Source organism: Lampris incognitus, chromosome 19 (assembly GCF_029633865.1).
Source record: "Lampris incognitus isolate fLamInc1 chromosome 19, fLamInc1.hap2, whole genome shotgun sequence".
Lineage (NCBI taxonomy): Eukaryota > Metazoa > Chordata > Actinopteri > Lampriformes > Lampridae > Lampris > Lampris incognitus.
Genome location: NC_079229.1, coordinates 32827445 through 32847463, shown reverse-complemented (window position 1 = coordinate 32847463; position 20019 = coordinate 32827445). Strand labels below are relative to the sequence as shown.

The following is a 20019-nucleotide window of genomic DNA, read 5'->3' as shown; positions in this document are numbered from 1 at the left end:
GCAGTGTTCCCTGTTGGATGAACGCCACCTCCACACCCACCACCACACAAGATAAATAAAACACATGGGTGGGGTGTATCATGCTTCATGTACTCAGTATTGGATACGGCTTTTGGGTGCGACTGTGTCAACTGCAGGATGAGGACAGCAGGATAATGCAACACGTGGTCACGAGGGGAGTCACTTTGTCTGGATCATTTGTACAGCAATCATCCAAGTTTAAAATAACATTTACATAAGGATTTGGATAGTCATTAATGGTCTAGACCTGCTTTATGCAATTTGGGGTCACGTGGGGCTGGAGTCTATCCCAGCAGGCATTGGGGCAGGAAGCGGGTAGACAGCTTGGACAGGTAATGTGATGGGTCAGTCCATTACAGTGAAGGCCCACACATACAAACACATTTACATCTGTGGCCAGTCTAGTCTCCATCACAGGATGGTGGGCGAAGCATGTTAACGCCACAGGCAGGGTTGGATGGAGCCCGCCACTCCTGCCGAGGCGACGGTGCCGATGCATCTACTGCCACAATGGAGAAATAACTCTCTCAATGAAGCCTCACACACCACGCCAACCCTCCCATCCAATCCGCCTTCAAGTCTACCGTTATGAACGCTTTGGGAAAGTAAGCTCTTAACTCTCACGCACACACACACACGAACACACACACACACGCACACACAAAGAATCCAGGTCGAAATAGTTCACATTTAATGCCCTGGGCTTTATTGTCTTATTTTAGTGAGAGTTTCGTCACATTTTCTTCTCTGTTTTTTTTTTTAAATTTATTTATTTATTATTAATTTTTTTTTTTATTAAGTCTTTTCAGCCTCCAGGTGGGACAAGTAAACCTCAGAGATATATATCCTGCCATTGGACTGGGCATTCAGATTCCAACACAAATGAGAAGCGCTACTAAGTAGCGCCGTCTTTGTGCCTGACTCTTCACAGAAGAGAGAACAAATAATTCCCCAAAGGAAGGCACCCAATACTTGTGGTTTTTGGCCTTGCAGCCGTCTGGAGATTCTTTTTAAAAGAAAAAAAAAAGGAAAAAAAAAAAAGGGGGGGGAAGAGAAAAAACAACCAGAAATAAAGGGAGAGGAAAGAAGCCGTTCCCTCCATCACCCTCTTTTTTTTTTTGTTGGAAAAAAAAAAAAATCTGGAATGATGAAACACATACAGCAATTACTGCCATTCACCTCCCTTATCACCTATGCATGAACGAGTAACGAAAGAGTGAAAGTCTTACAAGAGACGAGACGCTTACAATCAGGTTTACCACAAGAACAGGAGAAAATACAAAAATAACTCAGTTTTTGTTTTACAAAAAAAGTTAAGGGTTTACAAAATGAAAAAAAAAAGAAAGGGGGGGGGATTCCCGTTGCATGAAAATGGAGGATAACCCCTTAACAAATCTCATTAAAAGCAGCATTAATAAAAAAAGAAGAAGAAAAAAAAATCACAAAAATTAATAGTGCTTTGAATCAGAAGCAGCAGAGGCTTCTGGGGAGAGACTTCATCCCTGTTTTGTTGATTGGTGTTTGGACGATGGAAGAGCCCAGCCTGCCAACACCACCGCCGCCGCCTCCCTTCCTCCGTCCCGGCAGTCTGGGCGTTAAGGTCGACACTGATATCCAACATGATCAACAGAGAGAAGCACAGGGACCCCCAAAATTAAACAGAAAAACAAAATAATAAAAAATAAAATCAAACCCTGCTTTGTGTTCACGATATACAAAAATACCCAGGAGTCCGTAGCTACCTTACATTTACTACAGCACAGGAACCAACGAAGGTACAGTGTACAAATTAAAAAAAGAAAAAAAAAATTAAAAATTAAAAATTAAAAAAAAATCTGTAAACACAGCACAATAAATAGATAAAAACAGCAGGCTCCGCACCATGCATGTGATAAAAACACTTCTCTGTACAACTCCCCCACCTCTCTCTCTCTCTCTCTACAGGTTACTCTACCCCCCCCCCCCCGAATCTTCTCTTTTAGGCTCGACTCCCAAGTGCAAAACATCACAAATGGACAGTTCTGTATTCAAGTAACATATATACAAGGTGGGGGGTGTGGATGTGTGTGGGGATATTACAAATATGTAGTTACTGTACAGATACTAGTTTTTGCAATATTCATAATTTACAGATTCATTCTTGTCTCTCAACAGTAATGCGAAAGAGGAAAAAAAAAATAAAATCAAAATTTTGATAAAACAAAAAATTAAAAACCGCGCAGTGAGAATTGCAGTCGGGTCGCTGCAGAGGCCCGCTGTGTCAGTCTGTCTGTGTCGGGGAGTCTGTGCCAGCCATCCCTTTTTTACGTTCCAGAAACTATGATGCACAGCTGCTGTGGCGCACGCTGGGGCTGGTACTACGTCACCTCCATGGCCACTGTGTTGTCTGCTATGCTGTTGAGCGCCGGCTTGTCTTGGTCGTGGCCATCCCTGTGGCGGAGAGAGGAGGAACGGAAAATGTTAGGCCCGGAATTCACCAACTATGCCGAAAGCATTCCTTCTGTCGGTTTCACACCTCCACAACATTCCCGCTTAAACTGTCAGTAATTCTACCAATATCTAGAGACTCGCATCGAGGTGATTAATTTCCGGAACTTAACAGGCATGTGAAGACCGCAGAATTTTTTTTTTCTATCTGTTAATGTCATGGCTTTCTTCTTATAAAAACCTATTGGATTTAATAGAACGTTACTGGGTCTGAAAAATTCTGCAATCTGATATCTGCTGCCTCTAAATGACAGATGCTCCCGTAAACCTTGGGAGTCCCACAGCGTGTATAGAACTATTTAAAGAAAACTGCTGCCACATGTGAAGACAGCACAGATCACTTCCATTTAGATACAAGTTTGTCCTTCCACTCAAGTTCCAAATCCCATGTGATGTAACAGACAATTTCAGCTCATCTCCTCCCGGTATAGTTTTGGGAAACTGGTAATTAGTGGGGTGGAGAGTGAGGTGGGAGGGGGGTGTCTCTAAAACCAGGAGACTGGCGGCAGATGCATTTATGACTCTTGACAGTTTGATTTTTTTTTTCTTCCAAGTTTAGATTTAAATTAGTCCAATGACGGACCACTTCAAAATCTGTCGCCACATCACAATCAGGGTACGGCTGGCAGGGGTGTAATTTCACAGAAAGAGGGCAACACAACTATTGAAATTATGTCCAGTACTGATATGATTTATCAAAGCTCAAGAAACAACTTAGGGTTGAACTTTAATCATCACATTAGCGGAGGAAGGCCTCACCTTGAGCCCATGTCCATGGATGTTGTTCCAGAGACCTTGGGTATCTGGAGGTTGGTGGTGGCGGCGGCCAGCTTTAAGGCAGAGGGCGGCACGCTGCCGAGGGGCCGGGGAATGTGGCGTCCGGCCAGGCTGGTGGCTGACGGCACGCTCAGACGGATGTTGTTCCCAATCAGGACCTGAGTGGTGGTGGGGGTGGAGTTGGCGGAGCTGCAGCCCAAGATCCCCAGCGCCGCTGCATGGGCGTTTGGGTTGGAGGAGAGGGTCGCGGGGGAAAGACTGGTGGAGTTGAGGGGAGGCTGGAGAAGGCTGGGGGCAGGGGACGTGGTATTAGAGGGTGTGGATTGGTTAGCGTGGTGAGTAGTTGTGGTGGTGCTGGAGAGGTGTAAGCCCTTGAACACACCTGTTGAACAGAGCAAACAGACATTGTTGATGGAAGGAAGAGTGGTACAAAAACTAGCACAGGAAAACACCCAGCCTTCTCGACAGAGATCAAGGTATCAAAACTTGAATACTTTCATTAGTTGCTGGGGGAATATGACTTTAAGCTGGGACAACATCATATGAAATTATTTCTTCTGTGTCAGAAATGACACACAATAAAACATGCAGACCTTTGTACCATTTATCTGTTCATTGGATATTGCACTGTCAAGTCACGGTGCAGAACTCCTCTATCGCACCAGACAAACTCAGCGACGGAGGAGGTTGGTATACATTGCGATGTTCTGTGCTGCAGTCATGGTGGGCACTCTGGATCTGACACCGTCTTTGTGTCGCGTTGCGAGTGGGAAAAGACAGTTTGAAGTCCGATTTGGGCGGCCAGAGTGTCCGGACTGAGACGCACCTGTAGAAATCCAATTGGAATCGCATTTCAAACCACCTCCAAATGTGGTTTAGATCTGATTTGCAAAAATCGCATTTCGTTGGTTTTCTGCTGTCCACTTTCTAAAAATCTGGATACAATCTGGATATGCCAAAAAACGGATTTGGGCTGGCAGTATTTGAGAAAAACGCATTTAAAGCACAGTGAAAACATCCTCAGTTATCGGGCTCCTATGGCTGTAACCAAGCTGGTTTTGCATAAACTCGCCACGAGTGTCATTGCACGCCCCATCACGCAAGTCCAGTGTGGAGCGCGCATTTTCATGTTTGAAACTCATCTATACTCCACTGAGGTTGTCACTGAACGACGATGTCCCAGAGGATATTCTTTTTATTTGTTGAATTAACAGTTTAGATTGAAGTATGCATGCTGACGATATGTTTCAAATTTACTTCCAGTGTTCATGGCAGTCTGTTTTGACAATGATTAGGTCATATGAAGTCCGTACATAGTCTGTTTCTGTCACTTACTGGCTGTATGTTCTTTTTACAAATTTTACTAATTGGGCTACAATGGTAAGTGTGTTTTGGTCATGTAGGCTAACTTTTCATAAAGGTTGTAGCTACATAGCCTATTTCTGTTTTTTATTTGTGTAAGACATCGAGCCATTGTTGTAGGCTATTGAGTAGCCCAAAACATTTTTGTTGTTGTTTGACAATAAATGAGCTGGCATTAACAACCTGTGTCTTCATTTGTGTATACACAAAAAGCCCAAATGTATAAAAGTTTATACGAGTTTTGCGTCGCAGGCCACGTGCCTCTGTTCTTTTTGTTGCCGTTACTCGAGCACACCGCAGGTGCCCGGTCACGCCCAATTCTGTGATTGACAAAGATTGCAAACCAACCAAACCACCAGGAAGCCATGGTGGATTTCGGACCAGGGAACAAATTCGACTACAGTGCTCCTACTTAGTGATACAATGGGTTTTTGTAATGTTTTTTTGACATTAGCGATAGACTAAAGGGTAAAATATCTATCAACAGACATTTTTATACCGTCCGACATAGTCATATCACACAGCCTTACATGGAACGGTATCAACCGGTACTTCATTTGGTTCAAACCTGTTTGAGAACGATCATTTTAAGGTGGAATGCAAAACCGGAAACGTTAAATTCTGCTCGAAATGAACTGACTGAGAAAAAAAAAAAATCTGATTTGAAGCCCTGGTTCGAAATGACTAGACTACCTACTCAGAGAACTCAGTGGTTGGTCCAAAAAAACTGACCGGTTGCTGCAGGAACTCACCTGTGCCTGTTAGCACCCCGTTGACACCACTAGCCAGCACAAGCTCCTCCTTGGACTTGAAGGCCAGCAGTTGATCGGTGGTGACAAGCGCCGAAGCAGCAAACTGTGCGCTGGCCTGGTCTAGCGTCTTGGACACCAGGCCCTGGATGGAGGACACACAGACAGACAAAAAAATAACCAATGCTGCACTCTGAAGTGCCGAGTTCCCCTTCCAAAATGTAGAACTGCTGAGCACATTAATTTTGACGGCAAACAGGAATCCAGGGTCAGTGATACTGTTGGTGCCAATGAGGATGTGTCCCATTTCCCACAGGTGTGTGAATTGTCCTTCAACTGTTCAACTGATGACAGATTTCCTCCATATTGGGAAAACCGATCTATTGGTTTGAGACCAGACACACAGGGAACACACAACCAGAAGGAGACAGAATTATCCCACCAGAAAGAATACTCAGACTGTCTCTTTCTATTAGATCTCAGACTTAATCAGCTATAGAAAGTAGACACTTTGTCTCCTGTGATGTTAATGAGAGTGGCTCGAGTTCAGCCTGCACCATATTCATAACTCCTGCATTCAAAATAACCCAGCTCATTCAGAGCTTGCATGCTTGTTCATTAACCCTCTGAAACCCACAAACCACCGCGGAGTTCGAGAGGTATGTAAAAAAAAAAAGAAGAAAAAAAAAGGCCAAAATTACACCATGTATCATGGCTAGAAACTGTAAAAATAAAAATTATCGTCAGATTTTCACATTTCTGACAGTCTTTGAATGTACTATGCGCAATGAACAGTTCTGTGATGGAAAACAACCAGATCTAAGTGTCTTGATGCATGCTCAATAATCCAGCTAAGAAAATCAAAGAAGGTTGAATCACTTCATCTGGATGAACTGATTCATTGTCAATAAATGTATCCAGATGAACTGATTCAACCTTCTCTGAACCAGAGCTATGCTTAAAATAGTGATATTTCGTCAAAATCTCTTGATTCTACACCGCATTTCAAATTTCACCAAAAATTAACCGTTTGCACAAGCCAGATCCTGTAAAAAACACTACATTCTGTGCTCTTCAGCGCAACTGGGAAGCGTTGAATGACTTGGCTGAGACAAACAGTCCCTAACATAAATAAGACGTGCGAAAGACAGAGATGGACAGTGGCAGACCCAAAACATCCCATAACGCTGGTGACAGAATACAATAAGTACATGGGCGGCGTAGATCTATCAGACCAGCAGATCCAGTATTATTCAGTGCACCATAAGACAATGAGGCGGTACAGAAACTTACTGACACATCACAGCCACAAACTCCTATATACATCACAAAGAACTGTGTCAGATGAAACAGAAACAACCCATGAGTCACTTGAAGTTCATGGAGACCCTCTCTGCTGAACTTTGTGGCTGTTTTTAGGACACTACACCATCCACATCTGCCCCACCATCCACAAAGACCTGCATCCCTGTGGCTTGAAAACCAAGATGCAGAAAGGCTGAAGAAGGCCACAGAAGGAAGGCTGTCCTGTGTTCTATGCAGTAAAAAAAAAAAGACTGCATGGAAAGTGCCAGAAAGTGTGGTGTGGCACTGTGCCTGATTCTAGCCAGGAACTGTTTTGCTGACTGGCATGAACCTGGTGCCTCCACATAGTGAAAGTGGCTTTCTAGAGTTGAAGTGCACAAAAACCTGTAAATAGTTTTAAATCACCGAATAGTCTGTAGAGGTTGTAAAAATATAAATAGTTCAATATGTATAGTATGTGGAGCCCCCCCTCCCCCCTTTCCATTTGTGGACACTTGGAAACATTTGTATATATAGATTTATTTCCCCTCCAATTTTTTGTAAAATAAATTACGGAAGAAATAAAACTTGCTTTTTTTCCGTTTATGATTTATGGCATTACAACTGTGTTATGCTGCTCAAAAGACAAGTTTGAGTGTCTCCCTTCTTATTGCCATGATTTTGCCGTTTCCATAGAGGTGCACGACTTGTATATTTCAGTGAAACAGGAGCCCACAGAGAGTAAAAATGCGACAGAGCAAAAAATGGTCAGAAACTGCTTGGGTCTCAGAGGGTTAAAATGTTTGGGGAGTGGGAGGAATGTGAGTACTTAACTTTGTATAACCGAGTAGCATTCCACAACTACTGCTGATATTTACAAGTCATAATGCTTCAGGAGAGCTGAAATATTGCAAAGAACCTTTCCATGCAACATATGACTGCTTTTTTTCTTACTGACTTGTGCACTGGCAGATGATGCCTTGTCATTGGCCTGTTGCTGCTGCTCACTCTGCTCCAGCTGTTGTTTCTGCATGAGGGCCAGCTGCTCCTGATGCTGCTGGTACTGCTCAGCCGTGAACACTGAGGACAGAATGGGATAGATACATTGGTCAGGACCAGAACCACTTCATTTGAAAGGACACCTTTCACTTAATGGCATTTAGCCGACCCCATAATCCATTGTGAATTAGGAGTGCAGTAACAGACAGACAGACAGACAAGGCCACCAAAGCCTAGCAATGAATGAAACGTTTTCCTGTTTCCCTGGAGCTGGATGTAAAAATTTTGTTAAGTTACAAAAGATCTTTTAAACCTACAATTCTGAGGATTTATATGCAAACAGATGCCCTAATATTTGATATTGCTGATGCATTGAAGATAACAGTTAATTCCTGAACATGCCAATCATTCAATACTTTTTTTTAGCCATTCATTTTGATGGTTGCTGGGGGGGGAGGGTTGATATGGCTCAAAGCGTTTACATTTACTGTGATGCAGCCAAATGCTGAGGAACAAGATTGTACAAGATCTTTAACAACAGATGCTATAACATTAATGCATTAATGGCTAAAACCCGGGTTCGGCCACGTTTGATTTTTGTGATAGTGGTGAAATGGATCAAATAGATCTCTGGTATTTGAATGTTAAGATAAAAAAAAAAAACCCGATAAAAACATTTCAGAGTAGAGATAAGGAAGATAGATGAGATGGATGGGGGGGTCAAAAGCAACGGCTATGTCAAAAAGAAAAACCACAACTCAGCCTTTCCAGCCTGTACATTCACAAACATGTGACACCGTGTTTCAATGTTTACGCGTTCATTAAGGCTCCACGAGTCAGACCAGTGCACATGATCCGTAGGCTTGAATCCACAGGCGTTACCTCACCAACACAGACAGTCGCTCATTACACCAATTCTGCTTTTGCCAGGCAATAACAGGGGCTAAATGTTGCCTGATAAAACATCTGTTGCCCAACCTATGCCTGACAATACCGATCAAAAACACTTGGAAATAATATCAAACCTAGAGGGTCGGGGAAAAAACAGTTTATTGATATTTTAAAGAGTGTGAATTGATTCTATTTAGACAGGCTGATACCATGTGTCACTGACATATGAGTAATTTACTCTTTCTCAAAGACATCCATACTTTTCAATTGACATACAAAAAAATGGGGGGCACCTCCTATCATTATACACAGATGGCGTGGATACTGAAAATGGTCTTCTATAACCAGAACAGACCAGGCGGATCCATCAGAATACAGCTGCTCTTTAGTGTTATTAAAACAAATCTGCTCCAGGGACAGATTACGGAAGAAATTGTGCTCCTTGGCCACATGCTCCCTGGATGCTCATGGGAAAATGCATGGACAATGACATTATCCGTTTGTGGTGTGGGGGGGGGGGGGAAGTAATGTCTGACAGTTTCTATTATAAATATAGTTTCATTGTGGAGGTGGTAGCTGTGGCCTGAACCCTAGATAACATGGGATGGGACAAAAATGTCCCTGGCTCAAATCTTCCATGATTGATGGGAAAATCTGGGTGGTTTTGATGACACCGGAACAAATGTTTATGCACTAATATTGTTTAATTGATGGGTTGATACTCTTCCCACATACACTATTAATGTGCATGTCATTGTCTTAGTTTCCAAATTCTCTAGAAGAAAAAGAAAAAGCCAAAAAACAAAACAAAACACTATGTTAAGGCTGACCCGAATAACCGAGTATTCGTCCAATGGGTAGGTATTCGGTTTCAATTTTGGGATTCGGATAATCATATTTTTTTTTGTGCTTAATGCAGAATATCAATAAAGGCGAACTGCAAAATAACATTTGTCAGACCATTCTTGTACTATATTTATACTTTTTAATGTGGAAATATATCCTGTCTCAGCTGCGGCGCCTGACATCCCTCTCACTCTCGGTAGTGATGTCACGCTTCAGTTCACCTTGGTCGTTAAAGGGAAAATAAAATGCCGAAGACCTCAGCTGTGTGGCAACACTTTAAATTGAGCGATGACAAGGCAGTGGGCCAACAACTTGAAACTGGCCTACCACGGTGGCACAACAAGCACGATAAATCACCTGAATGCTGCAAGTAGTTGGCTATTCTTATAGTTTAAAAAAAAACAAGATTGTACTAGCTAGCAAACTTAGCTTAGCCTAGCTCGTGTCAGTTTTCCAGTCGCCATTATCATGCTGCTTTTATCCGCCGTTTAAACAGTAATGTTACACACGATAAAAACGTGCACTTATGTTGCATGGAAAATAGTTGCAACTGATGCGAATAGTTAAAATAAAACATAAGGAGTAATGTGGGAACTGCTGGGGTGAAGGCAGTTATTGGCCTAAAAAAGCCTAATAATAATTTGTTACGGCCAGCTCAATAAAAGTATTGTTGTTATAACAGAAATAAGCATGTTTTGTATCTCTGTTTGACTCTTGTTGGGTTCAGGTTGTAAAATGTTGACAGATTTAGGCTGACAGCTGACGGAATGTGGAACTGAGTTGGCCTCGCCCACTGCCGCTAGTGTACAGGAAGGGTTAAAGTACTGAGAAATGACAATAAAGAAAATATAAATATAAAGTTTTATAAATACACATCTCATATCTTTAATTTGTCGGCGCTAGCATGCCGTTTCTGTGCTTTAGTTTCACATCGCTTTCTCAGGTGTCTCGCATTCAGAGCCCATTATAATGAGCGTTTATGCAGGTCTATTAATCCATGATAAGAAAAAATTGTCACAAGCCGTTATGTCACACGAAGTGCATAAATAGGACCTCGTTCAACCAAATCCCTTGGGATTACAAACATACATAAAACACACCAAACTTTTTGGAAGGTGTTTCTTTTCCACCCATTATCCAAACCGCTTATCCTGCTCTCAGGCTCGCTGGGATGCTGGAGCCCATCCCGGCAGTTACTGGGCGGCAGGCGAGGAGACACCCTGGACAGGCCGCCAGGCCATCATAGGGTGTCATCACAGGCCATACAAACAACAATACTGTAGAATAACAGAATCCTTAAAAACTGATATCTTTAATTAAACCTAAAGACACGTGTTGCACCGCTATGCTGTCCATCTCATTGAACAACGGAGAAAATGTCTGGCTGACTCCTTCCTGAGTCAAAGTCAGTAAATTTTACAAATGCACACATGAAGAAAGCTGCCTGTTAATGACACTGGCAAAAGCGGGAAAGAATAATGATTCAGAATGTGTTGGAACAATCGGCAAGACTGAACATTTTATTATTTCAATATGGTATAACATCACTCAACTTATGAACTTTGGATTTTCTGCCCGACGTTGTCTAATAACCTCAGGGACCAGCTGTGTGCACATGAATGTCTGTCCCTGACAGAGTGTCGCCGCTTCCATGACTTTTTCTGACATTTTACTTTTCCCTGACCCCACCTGGGCCAGGGGGTCTTTAATATTCAGTGGGCTCCCTCAGTTTGACCGCCAGCGCCAACACTATCTTGTCCCTCTCATGAATTTATTTATAGGTGACCATTTCTAACGGACTCGCCCAAGCAGGGAGAACAGGAGTTAATGTATTCTAGTGGAAATTAAATGCACTGGCAGTATGGGGGCTTAGTGGTTAACATGGTCTCCTCACCACAAGCGGATACTGGGTTCGATCCAAGCCCTGCCACATAGAGTTTGCACACTCTCCCCATGTTTGTTTGGGCTTCCTCTGGGCACTCCAGTATCCTCCTCTGGTCCAAAGACATGCATTTTAGGTGAATAGATATGATATAAACGGTGTGTGAATGACAGGGAGAGCTGCTCTGCAGCTGACACTGTGCCAGGGTTGTTTGTGGGTTGAAAAGGAGACTAAAAATCTTTTTTTTTTTTTAAAATAGAGAGCTACAATTTTTTTAAAAGATTATATATTTCGGCATTTTCCGCTTTATTTGACTGATAGTAGAGAGACTCAAAAGGCAGGGGAGAGAGAGAGAATGACACGGAGCAAAGGGCCCGGGCTGGATTTAAACCGAGGAGCTACACATAATGCAAAACAAAAGCTGCACAAACACATTGGGGATCTGAAGTCGTGCCTCTCTGGAGAAATTTCAAATAAACAAAAACAAAAAAAATCCACTCTGGTTACTTCTGGTGCATGTTAAGGGGGATTAAAAAAATGTTTTTTTTATCCTATACTATAAGCCACACCGTGGTAAACCTAAGCCACAGTCAGGGCTCCTCAGCACAGGCACAGACACCAGTGGTGAAAAAGGGCACAACAGCTCATTTATTTAAACCACAAAGACAGATTAAAAACACCAAAGTTGAAAGCATTTGAAAGACTAAAAACAAATGTCCATTTAAGTCTTTTGGTAAAGAGCGATGTGGGTCCATGTCCCCTCAGTCTTCGGCTTGCTCCCAGACTCTGGTGCGTGTCTCGAGCCAATTAGGCCAACTTGAGACAGGTGCAACTGCACACCACTCCCCACACATAATTCTAAGCGGACATCAAAATAAATATATAATAAAGAGGAGGGCGGCGATAATAGGCTACAACACAGTCAAGATCCTGTATATAATAAACAACTCCTGTAATACCTCTAGGCTGTCCTTTTGCCATTAATTATGAATAAATTTATATTTTGGCATTTTGAATTCTGTGTGGCTAAGCTTAGTTGAGGCAACATCTATGGAGAGGATGCGAAGAGAGACAAAACCCATTCAAGAGCCAAATACCACGCCATAGAAAAACTGACTCGTGACCAGATGCCTTGCACAGATGCGACCATGGATGTTCGGCTCCCAGCGGTGTTTTCCTGATCTCTTCTGAGCCGTTTAACCTCAGCCAAACTAGCTACTGTGACAAAGTGGGTGAGAACACACCATTTGTCCCATCATCCTAATGATTACCAGGTGTTGGCTTTCCTCGCCACAGTGGTGCAGCCTAAACTCGGGGGCTGCTGACTGACTCAGCAGTATTTAAGCAGTTAGGAGTTGTTAGGGGTAGGACGTCGGGGTGTAGACGTGTGCACGTGCTGTTGATTTAAGCTCAGTTGTTAGGAGTTGAGTTTTGTTCAGATATTTGTTAAATCAAGCTCAATTATTGGGAGTTGAGTTTTGTTCAGTTAAGCCGAGTTAACTGTTAATTTGTTTCTTTTGCTTTATACATATTTTTTTGTTTCACATGTATCTACACCCTGTAAATAAATATTTTTTGTTAAATGGAAACAGTTTCGAGTCTGCCTCCTGCATTTTAGCCACTCAGGTCAGGCGTCCTCACAGCTACATTGACGGATTTCGACTGGGCTAACAACCAGATGGTAGAATTTTCACTCTCTGGACTGTACTTTTGCTTATACATTGCTTGTACCCACCTATACTAGGTGGGTACATTCCACACGGAAGTGAGGCCAGGGCATTTGTTTATATACATTCTAGTTTCTCCCATACAGTGCCCATAAACAAAAAACACTGCAGGATAAAAATATGATAAAAACAAAAAACTTCCAAGTTTGGCTCAAAAAGGTAAAACTGTTGTGGAATACTGAAGGAGTATGAGGCCGGTCTAGACAGATTAGAAAGCGACTTCGTCCGCCGTCTTCCCAACCCTGATGGCACTGCTCCTAGGCTGGGCAGTGGAGGCAGAAAAATTACATTTTAAACAAAGGGATGAATAAAGTAATTTTTTTGGGGAATAAGTTTAGTAGGGTTGGATACTGTGGGCTGGGCTCATCTGATTAACCAGCAGTGGATAGGTCAAGTATGAATCGGAGCAATCTCTCTTTGAAACACCTTTTCTGATTGTTTTTAACAATCAGCTGGGCCTTGGCTGGAAAATACCGAGTAGACTTGTCAGAAGTTTAATTTGCCTTCACTGAAATGCCACACGCACAGAAAAAAAAAAAAATCAATGAAACAATGGCACACCACATAATTTCATGCATGAAGAGATTTTCCAATTACACCTGTCCTCATGCACACCAGAGTCCACAAAGCCTACTCTGTTCTGCACCAAGAGCTTCAGAGTAGTGCCAGCGAAAATAGAGATAAAATGGTGTTCTCACTCTGTCTGACACAGAGAGACAGACAAAGAGAGACAGACAGAGATGGACAGAGACAAATAAAATGACAGAAGATGCTCTGATGGGGTCAAAACAGGCAGGCTTGTCAGCCAGTCCGCCTGTCGTCTGAATACCGTAGAAACTACATGGGTGACTTTCAAATCTCTTGTACAGTCATGTAGGTCGCTAGACCACCCCTTAAACAAAAGGTTTCATGCTGAAGTCCCCAAACAGCAAACCAACAGCCATGTACATCAGCTTCTCCTTATCCGACGTCCATTAGTGACCCCCCAACACCCTCACACATAGCTGGAATGCTGTATAAACAGCAAATTTAAAGTTGCATTTGGAAAACACAAATGTCCATACATCAAACGATTTATATCTAAATAAGAGCCAGATTGTCTAAATATCAAGGACATTATTTTGGAATGGATCCAGGAACCCTTCTATGTCTCTGGACCAAAATTAACCCCACCCATCTCATTAACAGTTACAAATAACAAATAGAAACACAAGCGACACTAGAGCCCTCACCTGCATAAGCATGGGAAGCTGCTCTGGATTCGAGCTTCAGTTTAAATCATTTCAATGAAAATATGCAGTGCCACAAAGAAAACCTGACACTCACCGTGTACAGGGGCTGGGACAGGGACAGTGCGGTTCTGAGAATTGGCTGCTCCTCCCAGGGTCCGGGCTAGTCCTGACATCGTCCGGCTGAAACCCCTAAATCCTCTACGGGACAGATCTCCTCCACCAGAGGGATTATGGGATAGCGTCCGTGGTCTAAAGTGCCTCCAGCGACACAACTTAATGTTAAACAGAATCTGACCAAGGTCCATGGAGGATGAGGAAGTAGAGGGGAGATGTGAGGAGAAGCCGACCGGGTCTGAGGTATTGGTTTCTGAGGTACTGGCATTGGAGTTGCGGAGCGGTGAGCTTCGGGGAGTTGGTGAGGCGAGTGGTTCGGGCTCCGGGTCCGAGTCCAAGCTCTGAAAGACGCTGTCCAAGTCTGTGTGTGCTCTGTCCAGCAAGACCCTGCAGCACAGCCACAAACATGTAGTCAGTGGAATCTTATGCCAGAAAAGCAACACAGAACTGAGGTTATTCTCTCTCTCCACCACTTTTTTCCCCCACCTCGATCTCTTGTTTTAAGGTAAAATTTTATGATCAGCTGTCTAGACAATACTAACAGAAGTTAACTAAATAAAAATAAAATCCACTGCACAAATGAATAGTGTGTAGGTTTGGCCAATACCCGTGTTGATTTTGTCGACACCAAGTTTAAGTGGATCTGTATAAATAACAGTTGGGAACCTTAACAGGAGTTGGCAAAATGAAGAATACAATTAATTTCACCCCATTTCTCTGGAAATCATTCCAATTTGAAGAGAATGACTATTCTTACCATAAATTTAGTCCTGACCAGATAGTGTGCAAAGCTATGCCAAAGCAAACGACAAACATGCTTTCAATACAGAACAAATTCTTTACCTATGGGCCAACAATATTGGGGTTATGTTGTCTGTGACTGATCTGTCATTTTTGAGGGTCCTTCACATTGGAGAACCGTGGATGCAAGTACACCGAAATAATCCCTGTAGAAGTGTCCAATGCCACAAAACTCCTACACTGAACTTCACGTTTTCCCAACATGATGGTGTTGCAATCATTATTACACATCATCAAATAGTGATGGTATTGTGATAAAAGGCCCAGAGCGAATTCCAACCTCCCTCGGGGTCATCCAATAAGTCGATTTCCAGTGCAGAAAAAGACAATTTCCAATTTTGAGTGTGTCTGCGAAACAGACTCCGCTTGACCTAGTTAATCTCCTGGGAACAGCCAGCACTGCCAAGCTCTGTCAGTCATAGAACACTTTTTATTCACTCCTCATACTATGACTGGTGATGTATCAGACACAAGGGCAGTTCATGTCATGTTTGTAATGTAACTGACAGGTCAAGAAACTAATTTTCTGACTACAGCCCTGAGTGGCTACAGGTTCTTAAAACAGTAAATTCCTTCAGCATTTTCCACCAGTAACTCACACTTTAAGAAAAGCAAAGCCCCTGTAAACGATGACTGGCTGGTATAGTTAGCCAAACTTAGCTGACACACAGCCTGTTAATCAACTTTTGACTGGCGGCTGGTACCAACGGTCAACCCTGCTCAGTGAGCACAGGCAGGGTCCAACAACCCAATGCCCACCTTGAAATTCTTGCTCCAGACTTTATATTCCAGACTATGTCTGCAGATCTTGGTCCATGTTCAAAACACTACGTGCACACTGCGGCTGGGAAAATTTTTAACATCAACTGGACCATCACTTGATAACTAAACATGACTCTTCACAACCCCTTGACACATGATCTGAAATCAAACAGGTCATCCGTCAAATTAAGTAGTTGTCAGTCTGGAAAGCTTTTGATGTTTCACCGCACCTCTTAATCCAGTTTCTGAACTTTTACAGACCGACTTGAGGATATACAGTAGTAGGGATATTGAAGCAGAGAGAACTCACCTGCCCCCTCTGCCCACGCGTCGCCGTGCTAAGCCCATGCAGCGTCGTGGTGCAGTCAACGAGGTGAGACAGAAACGGAAGCGCGGGTCTCCCAGCCCTCCCTCGGACGGGCTCACCCAGGGCCAGCTGCTGCTCTGGTCTGCTCGAGACTGAGGGTAAGGTGAGTGTGAAGCAATCACAGATGGGATGGAGGAAGAAGAAGACGAGGAAAAGTAGAGAGAGAAAATGGAATGAGAGGGTGAGGAAATGAGGGGTCAGAGAGACAGAGAGAGTGCATGTGTCATTGTCTTGATGTGATCAGCAGTGTGGAAGAGTCCCAGGTAGGGCAGCCAGACAGGCCAGCCGGCCCAGGGCTCTATAAATAGAACCATGGCAGGAGTCACAGGAAGGCACTCACAGCGTAGTACTGACAGCCGGCTTTTCTCCGGAACGCATAGCAGCCGTCCGGGTCATTCTCCTCTTCTGCCTCTGAGGAACCTGAATGTATCTAAATAAACAAATATAACATAGTAATTAGAATAAAAAAAACAAACAAATCAGATTCTGAAAAAAATATATACAAAGGTAACTTTAATAGCCATAGATGACTCTGACATCCTATTGAATGAATAAATAAATAATAATAATAAAAAAATAAAACAAAAGGTTAATGAAATCAGTTAGCATTTATATTCATCACCTCATAGTAGTGGTGGAGAACCACCCTGTCATTTACCTGTGAGAAGGTCTCATCATCTGAGCTGGGGAAGTCATACTGATTGAGGTCCTTGGGATTGAACACAGAGGGACCTGAATGTTGTGGTGTCGACAGGGGGGGGATCTTCGGTTTCTTCTCATATTTCCTTTTTGTCCGGACCACCTCCGTCTTCTCCGGCTGGGGGAGGGAGGGAGAGATTGGTTTTTTGCGGCATCAAAAAGGTATTCTGAGCCCTGAAGGAGGTGCTGTGGATTATTGCATTAGTGTTGGGTCCTCAGGCTGTTTTTTTTTTTTTTGTCTGTGTGTGCGTGCATGTGTGTGTGTATATGTGAACAACAAGGGATAAAAGGGGCATTGATATGCAGATAGTGGCATGCGCCAGATGCCACTGCCTGGCCAGATGGCCTACTCCCGAAATTCCCAGTCCCCTGATCCCTCCCTGACTCAACACACTTCAACTCTGTCGGGGTTCTTCCACCCCTATTCAGTTTCTTACTATGTGGGCACAAAGCCAAAGAAAAGCAAAAAAAAGCACGTGTGTGTGTGTGTGTGAAGTCAATAAAAGGAAGTGAAGAGGAAAGGGAGGTTGAGCTACACCAATAGATGAGTCTGAAACTACAGGGAGGAGGCTTACAACTGGGAGAGAGAGAGGAGAGAAGGGGTGTTGGGGTAGGCCGATACCAGAACCAATAAAGTTAAGGGAGAGACGGTGGGACCAATGGGAGACGGTGACATGTAAAGGAGTTCACTGCAGTCAGTTTTATGATGCATTATCATTATTTTAAGTGGTACCGACATCAAAATCTGAAAATTCCTTTTGATAAGTTATGTTCCGAGATGGAATGTGACCACGGAGAAATTCAGTGGCCAAAACAGCGTGTCTGCGGCCACTCGAGAGAGATCTGTGATTGACTGTAGATGGTGTCCAATGACAAATTGTGCCAGTGGATACGTAGACACCAGTCAATTTGCATATAGGGTGTGTCCGTAGCGAGATGCTATAAAACCACGGAGAAGCCGTTCTTTCACCCTGCTAGCTACTTGGCTCGAGTTTGTGCTATTTTGCTGAGACTTTATTATTGATCTTGCTACGACGTATTGCTATCTATCTGTCTATCTATCGATCTATCTAAATATCTATCATCTATCTATCTAACAGTTATTTGTATCACCGAATCCTCCACCTCGAAACTGTAATCCTCGCAGAGGATCTCCCTCTCGCTGTCCGACATTTTTTGTAAATAACAAGTGACGAGCGGTACCGAGCCACACCCACTCAGGAAGACAGTAGCCAATAGCTTTGAATTCATAAAACCACACCTATTTTTGGTAATGATGCAAACTCCCAATGTTAAAAAATGGGTTCAGAAAGGGCATGTCAGTCTCTCTTTAAGCACACAGCATCAGGATCAGGAAAGTAGGCAAGTGCCATCCCTCCAGGACCTGTACACCTCAAGAATAGAATAGAATATTCTTTATTAGTCATTTTGTACATACATACAAATGAAATTAACTCTCTGCATTTAACCCATCCTAGCTGTGTAGCTAGGAGCAGTGGGCAGCCGCCGTGCAGTACCCGGGGACCAACTCCAGTTATTTCTTCCCATTGCCCTGGTCAGGGGCACATGTGAGGCTGCACCATAGATGACAATACTATTTGATGCTCTATAGTGACCCTTGGCAAGATTTTCTGTTGTTCAATGGCACAGCGTAGCTGAGACGGCCGCAGAAGAATCCTGTTGCTTTTTGCCAGAATTGCTGCTGAGTTGACAAACAGGGCTGCCGGTTGCCAGAACCGCTGCCGGGTTGACTGAGCGGAGCCGCCATGGTTTACCCTTTCCGGGTACTGACAGCTGGGTGGACTGTGCCCGGGGATTTGAATTCAGAGTTCCCCTCCCCTAGCCTTTGCCTAAAGAGGCATCAACCCACAAGGCAGGAGGTAGATTTGAAATCAGAGTTCCCTTCTCCTATGCCAATGTGTTGGCTGGACTGGGCACCATGGGATGTACCATACAGGCATGCAGGAGGACCAGCTCTACCAGTAGGGATGTTGTTCTCGGCCCTTGTTGAGGTAAGGTGCTACCCCTCTATAGCCTGAGGTTGCAGTTTAATGTCTTACCAAGGACACCGAGACAAGTTGTAAAGATCATGGTTGACCCTTTCCATCCAGGCCGTGGTCTCTTCACAACACTCTGGCAAGAGGCTAAGGTCTATAAAAACCAGAACCTTGCGCCACAAGAACAGCTTCTTGAACAGTAGGCCTTTCCAACAAGCCTCCAGACACCCAGCTGCCACCTATCCACCCTTTTTCACCCTCTCTCCACACCACTACACGACATACACCTCTACATGCACAAACAGTGCAACATATATCTGCCCTACTGTGCTCTCTATACACAGACACTTTGCATAAAGGCTGCACTCCCTGTAAATGCCTTTTATTCTGCAAATAACTTCTTATTCTGTAAGTAATTTCTGTAAACAACTTTTTATTTAAAATTTTCATTATTGAACCTTATTTTAATTTTTTACATTTATCTTTATTTTATCTTGTGTGTCTGTATATATATATATATATATATATATATATATATATATACACACACACACACACAAACACACACCTATATAATAATAATAATTATTATTATTCTTTTAACCTTTTACTATTTGCTGTTTTCCCCTCTTGCACCGACATTACTTTTTATTTAAAATTCTCATTTAACATTTTGTAATTGCAATATTCCCAGTGGTTCCCCATTATTGCACCTTATTCTATTTCTTAATTTATTTTTATCTTATCTTGTATATATATTTTACTATTCTTTTAACTTTTATGTTTACCATTTACGGTTAATTTTTCCCTCTTGCGCCAAGTTGCACAACTTGTCTTGCACCAAGACAAATTCCTTGAATGTTTTAGAACTACTTGGCAATAAGTCTGATTCAGAAGTGTTTAGACTCTCTTACCAACCACCAGGCCAGAGAGGGATACTGCCCCAGCTGTCAATCACTGAGCTTTGGGCCATCCGCAGGCCCATAAATAAGTATGTCCGCCTGCTCAGAGTTCAATCTAGG

At 43.1% G+C, this 20019-nt stretch overlaps 1 protein-coding gene across 5 annotated transcripts in view; it reads right to left on the bottom strand.

The window, feature by feature from the left end:
• Window positions 1–709: 709 nt before the first annotated feature.
• epc1a (enhancer of polycomb homolog 1 (Drosophila) a) overlaps window positions 710–20019 on the bottom strand; it is a 52587-nt gene continuing 33277 nt past the window's right edge. For 4 of the 5 annotated variants that reach the window (XM_056299060.1, XM_056299061.1, XM_056299059.1 and 1 more), the window contains 8 exons: window positions 16960–17118; window positions 16642–16731; window positions 16245–16393; window positions 14352–14758; window positions 7639–7760; window positions 5400–5541; window positions 3268–3667; window positions 710–2451 (listed from right to left, as the gene is read on the bottom strand). In XM_056299060.1, coding sequence (XP_056155035.1) covers window positions 2379–2451; window positions 3268–3667; window positions 5400–5541; window positions 7639–7760; window positions 14352–14758; window positions 16245–16393; window positions 16642–16731; window positions 16960–17118 — 1542 coding nt within the window. In that variant the 3' untranslated portion in view covers window positions 710–2378. Of the gene's footprint in view, window positions 2452–3267; window positions 3668–5399; window positions 5542–7638; window positions 7761–14351; window positions 14759–16244; window positions 16394–16641; window positions 16732–16959; window positions 17119–20019 lie in introns of those variants that run through there. The other variant, XM_056299063.1, reaches the window with a different exon arrangement.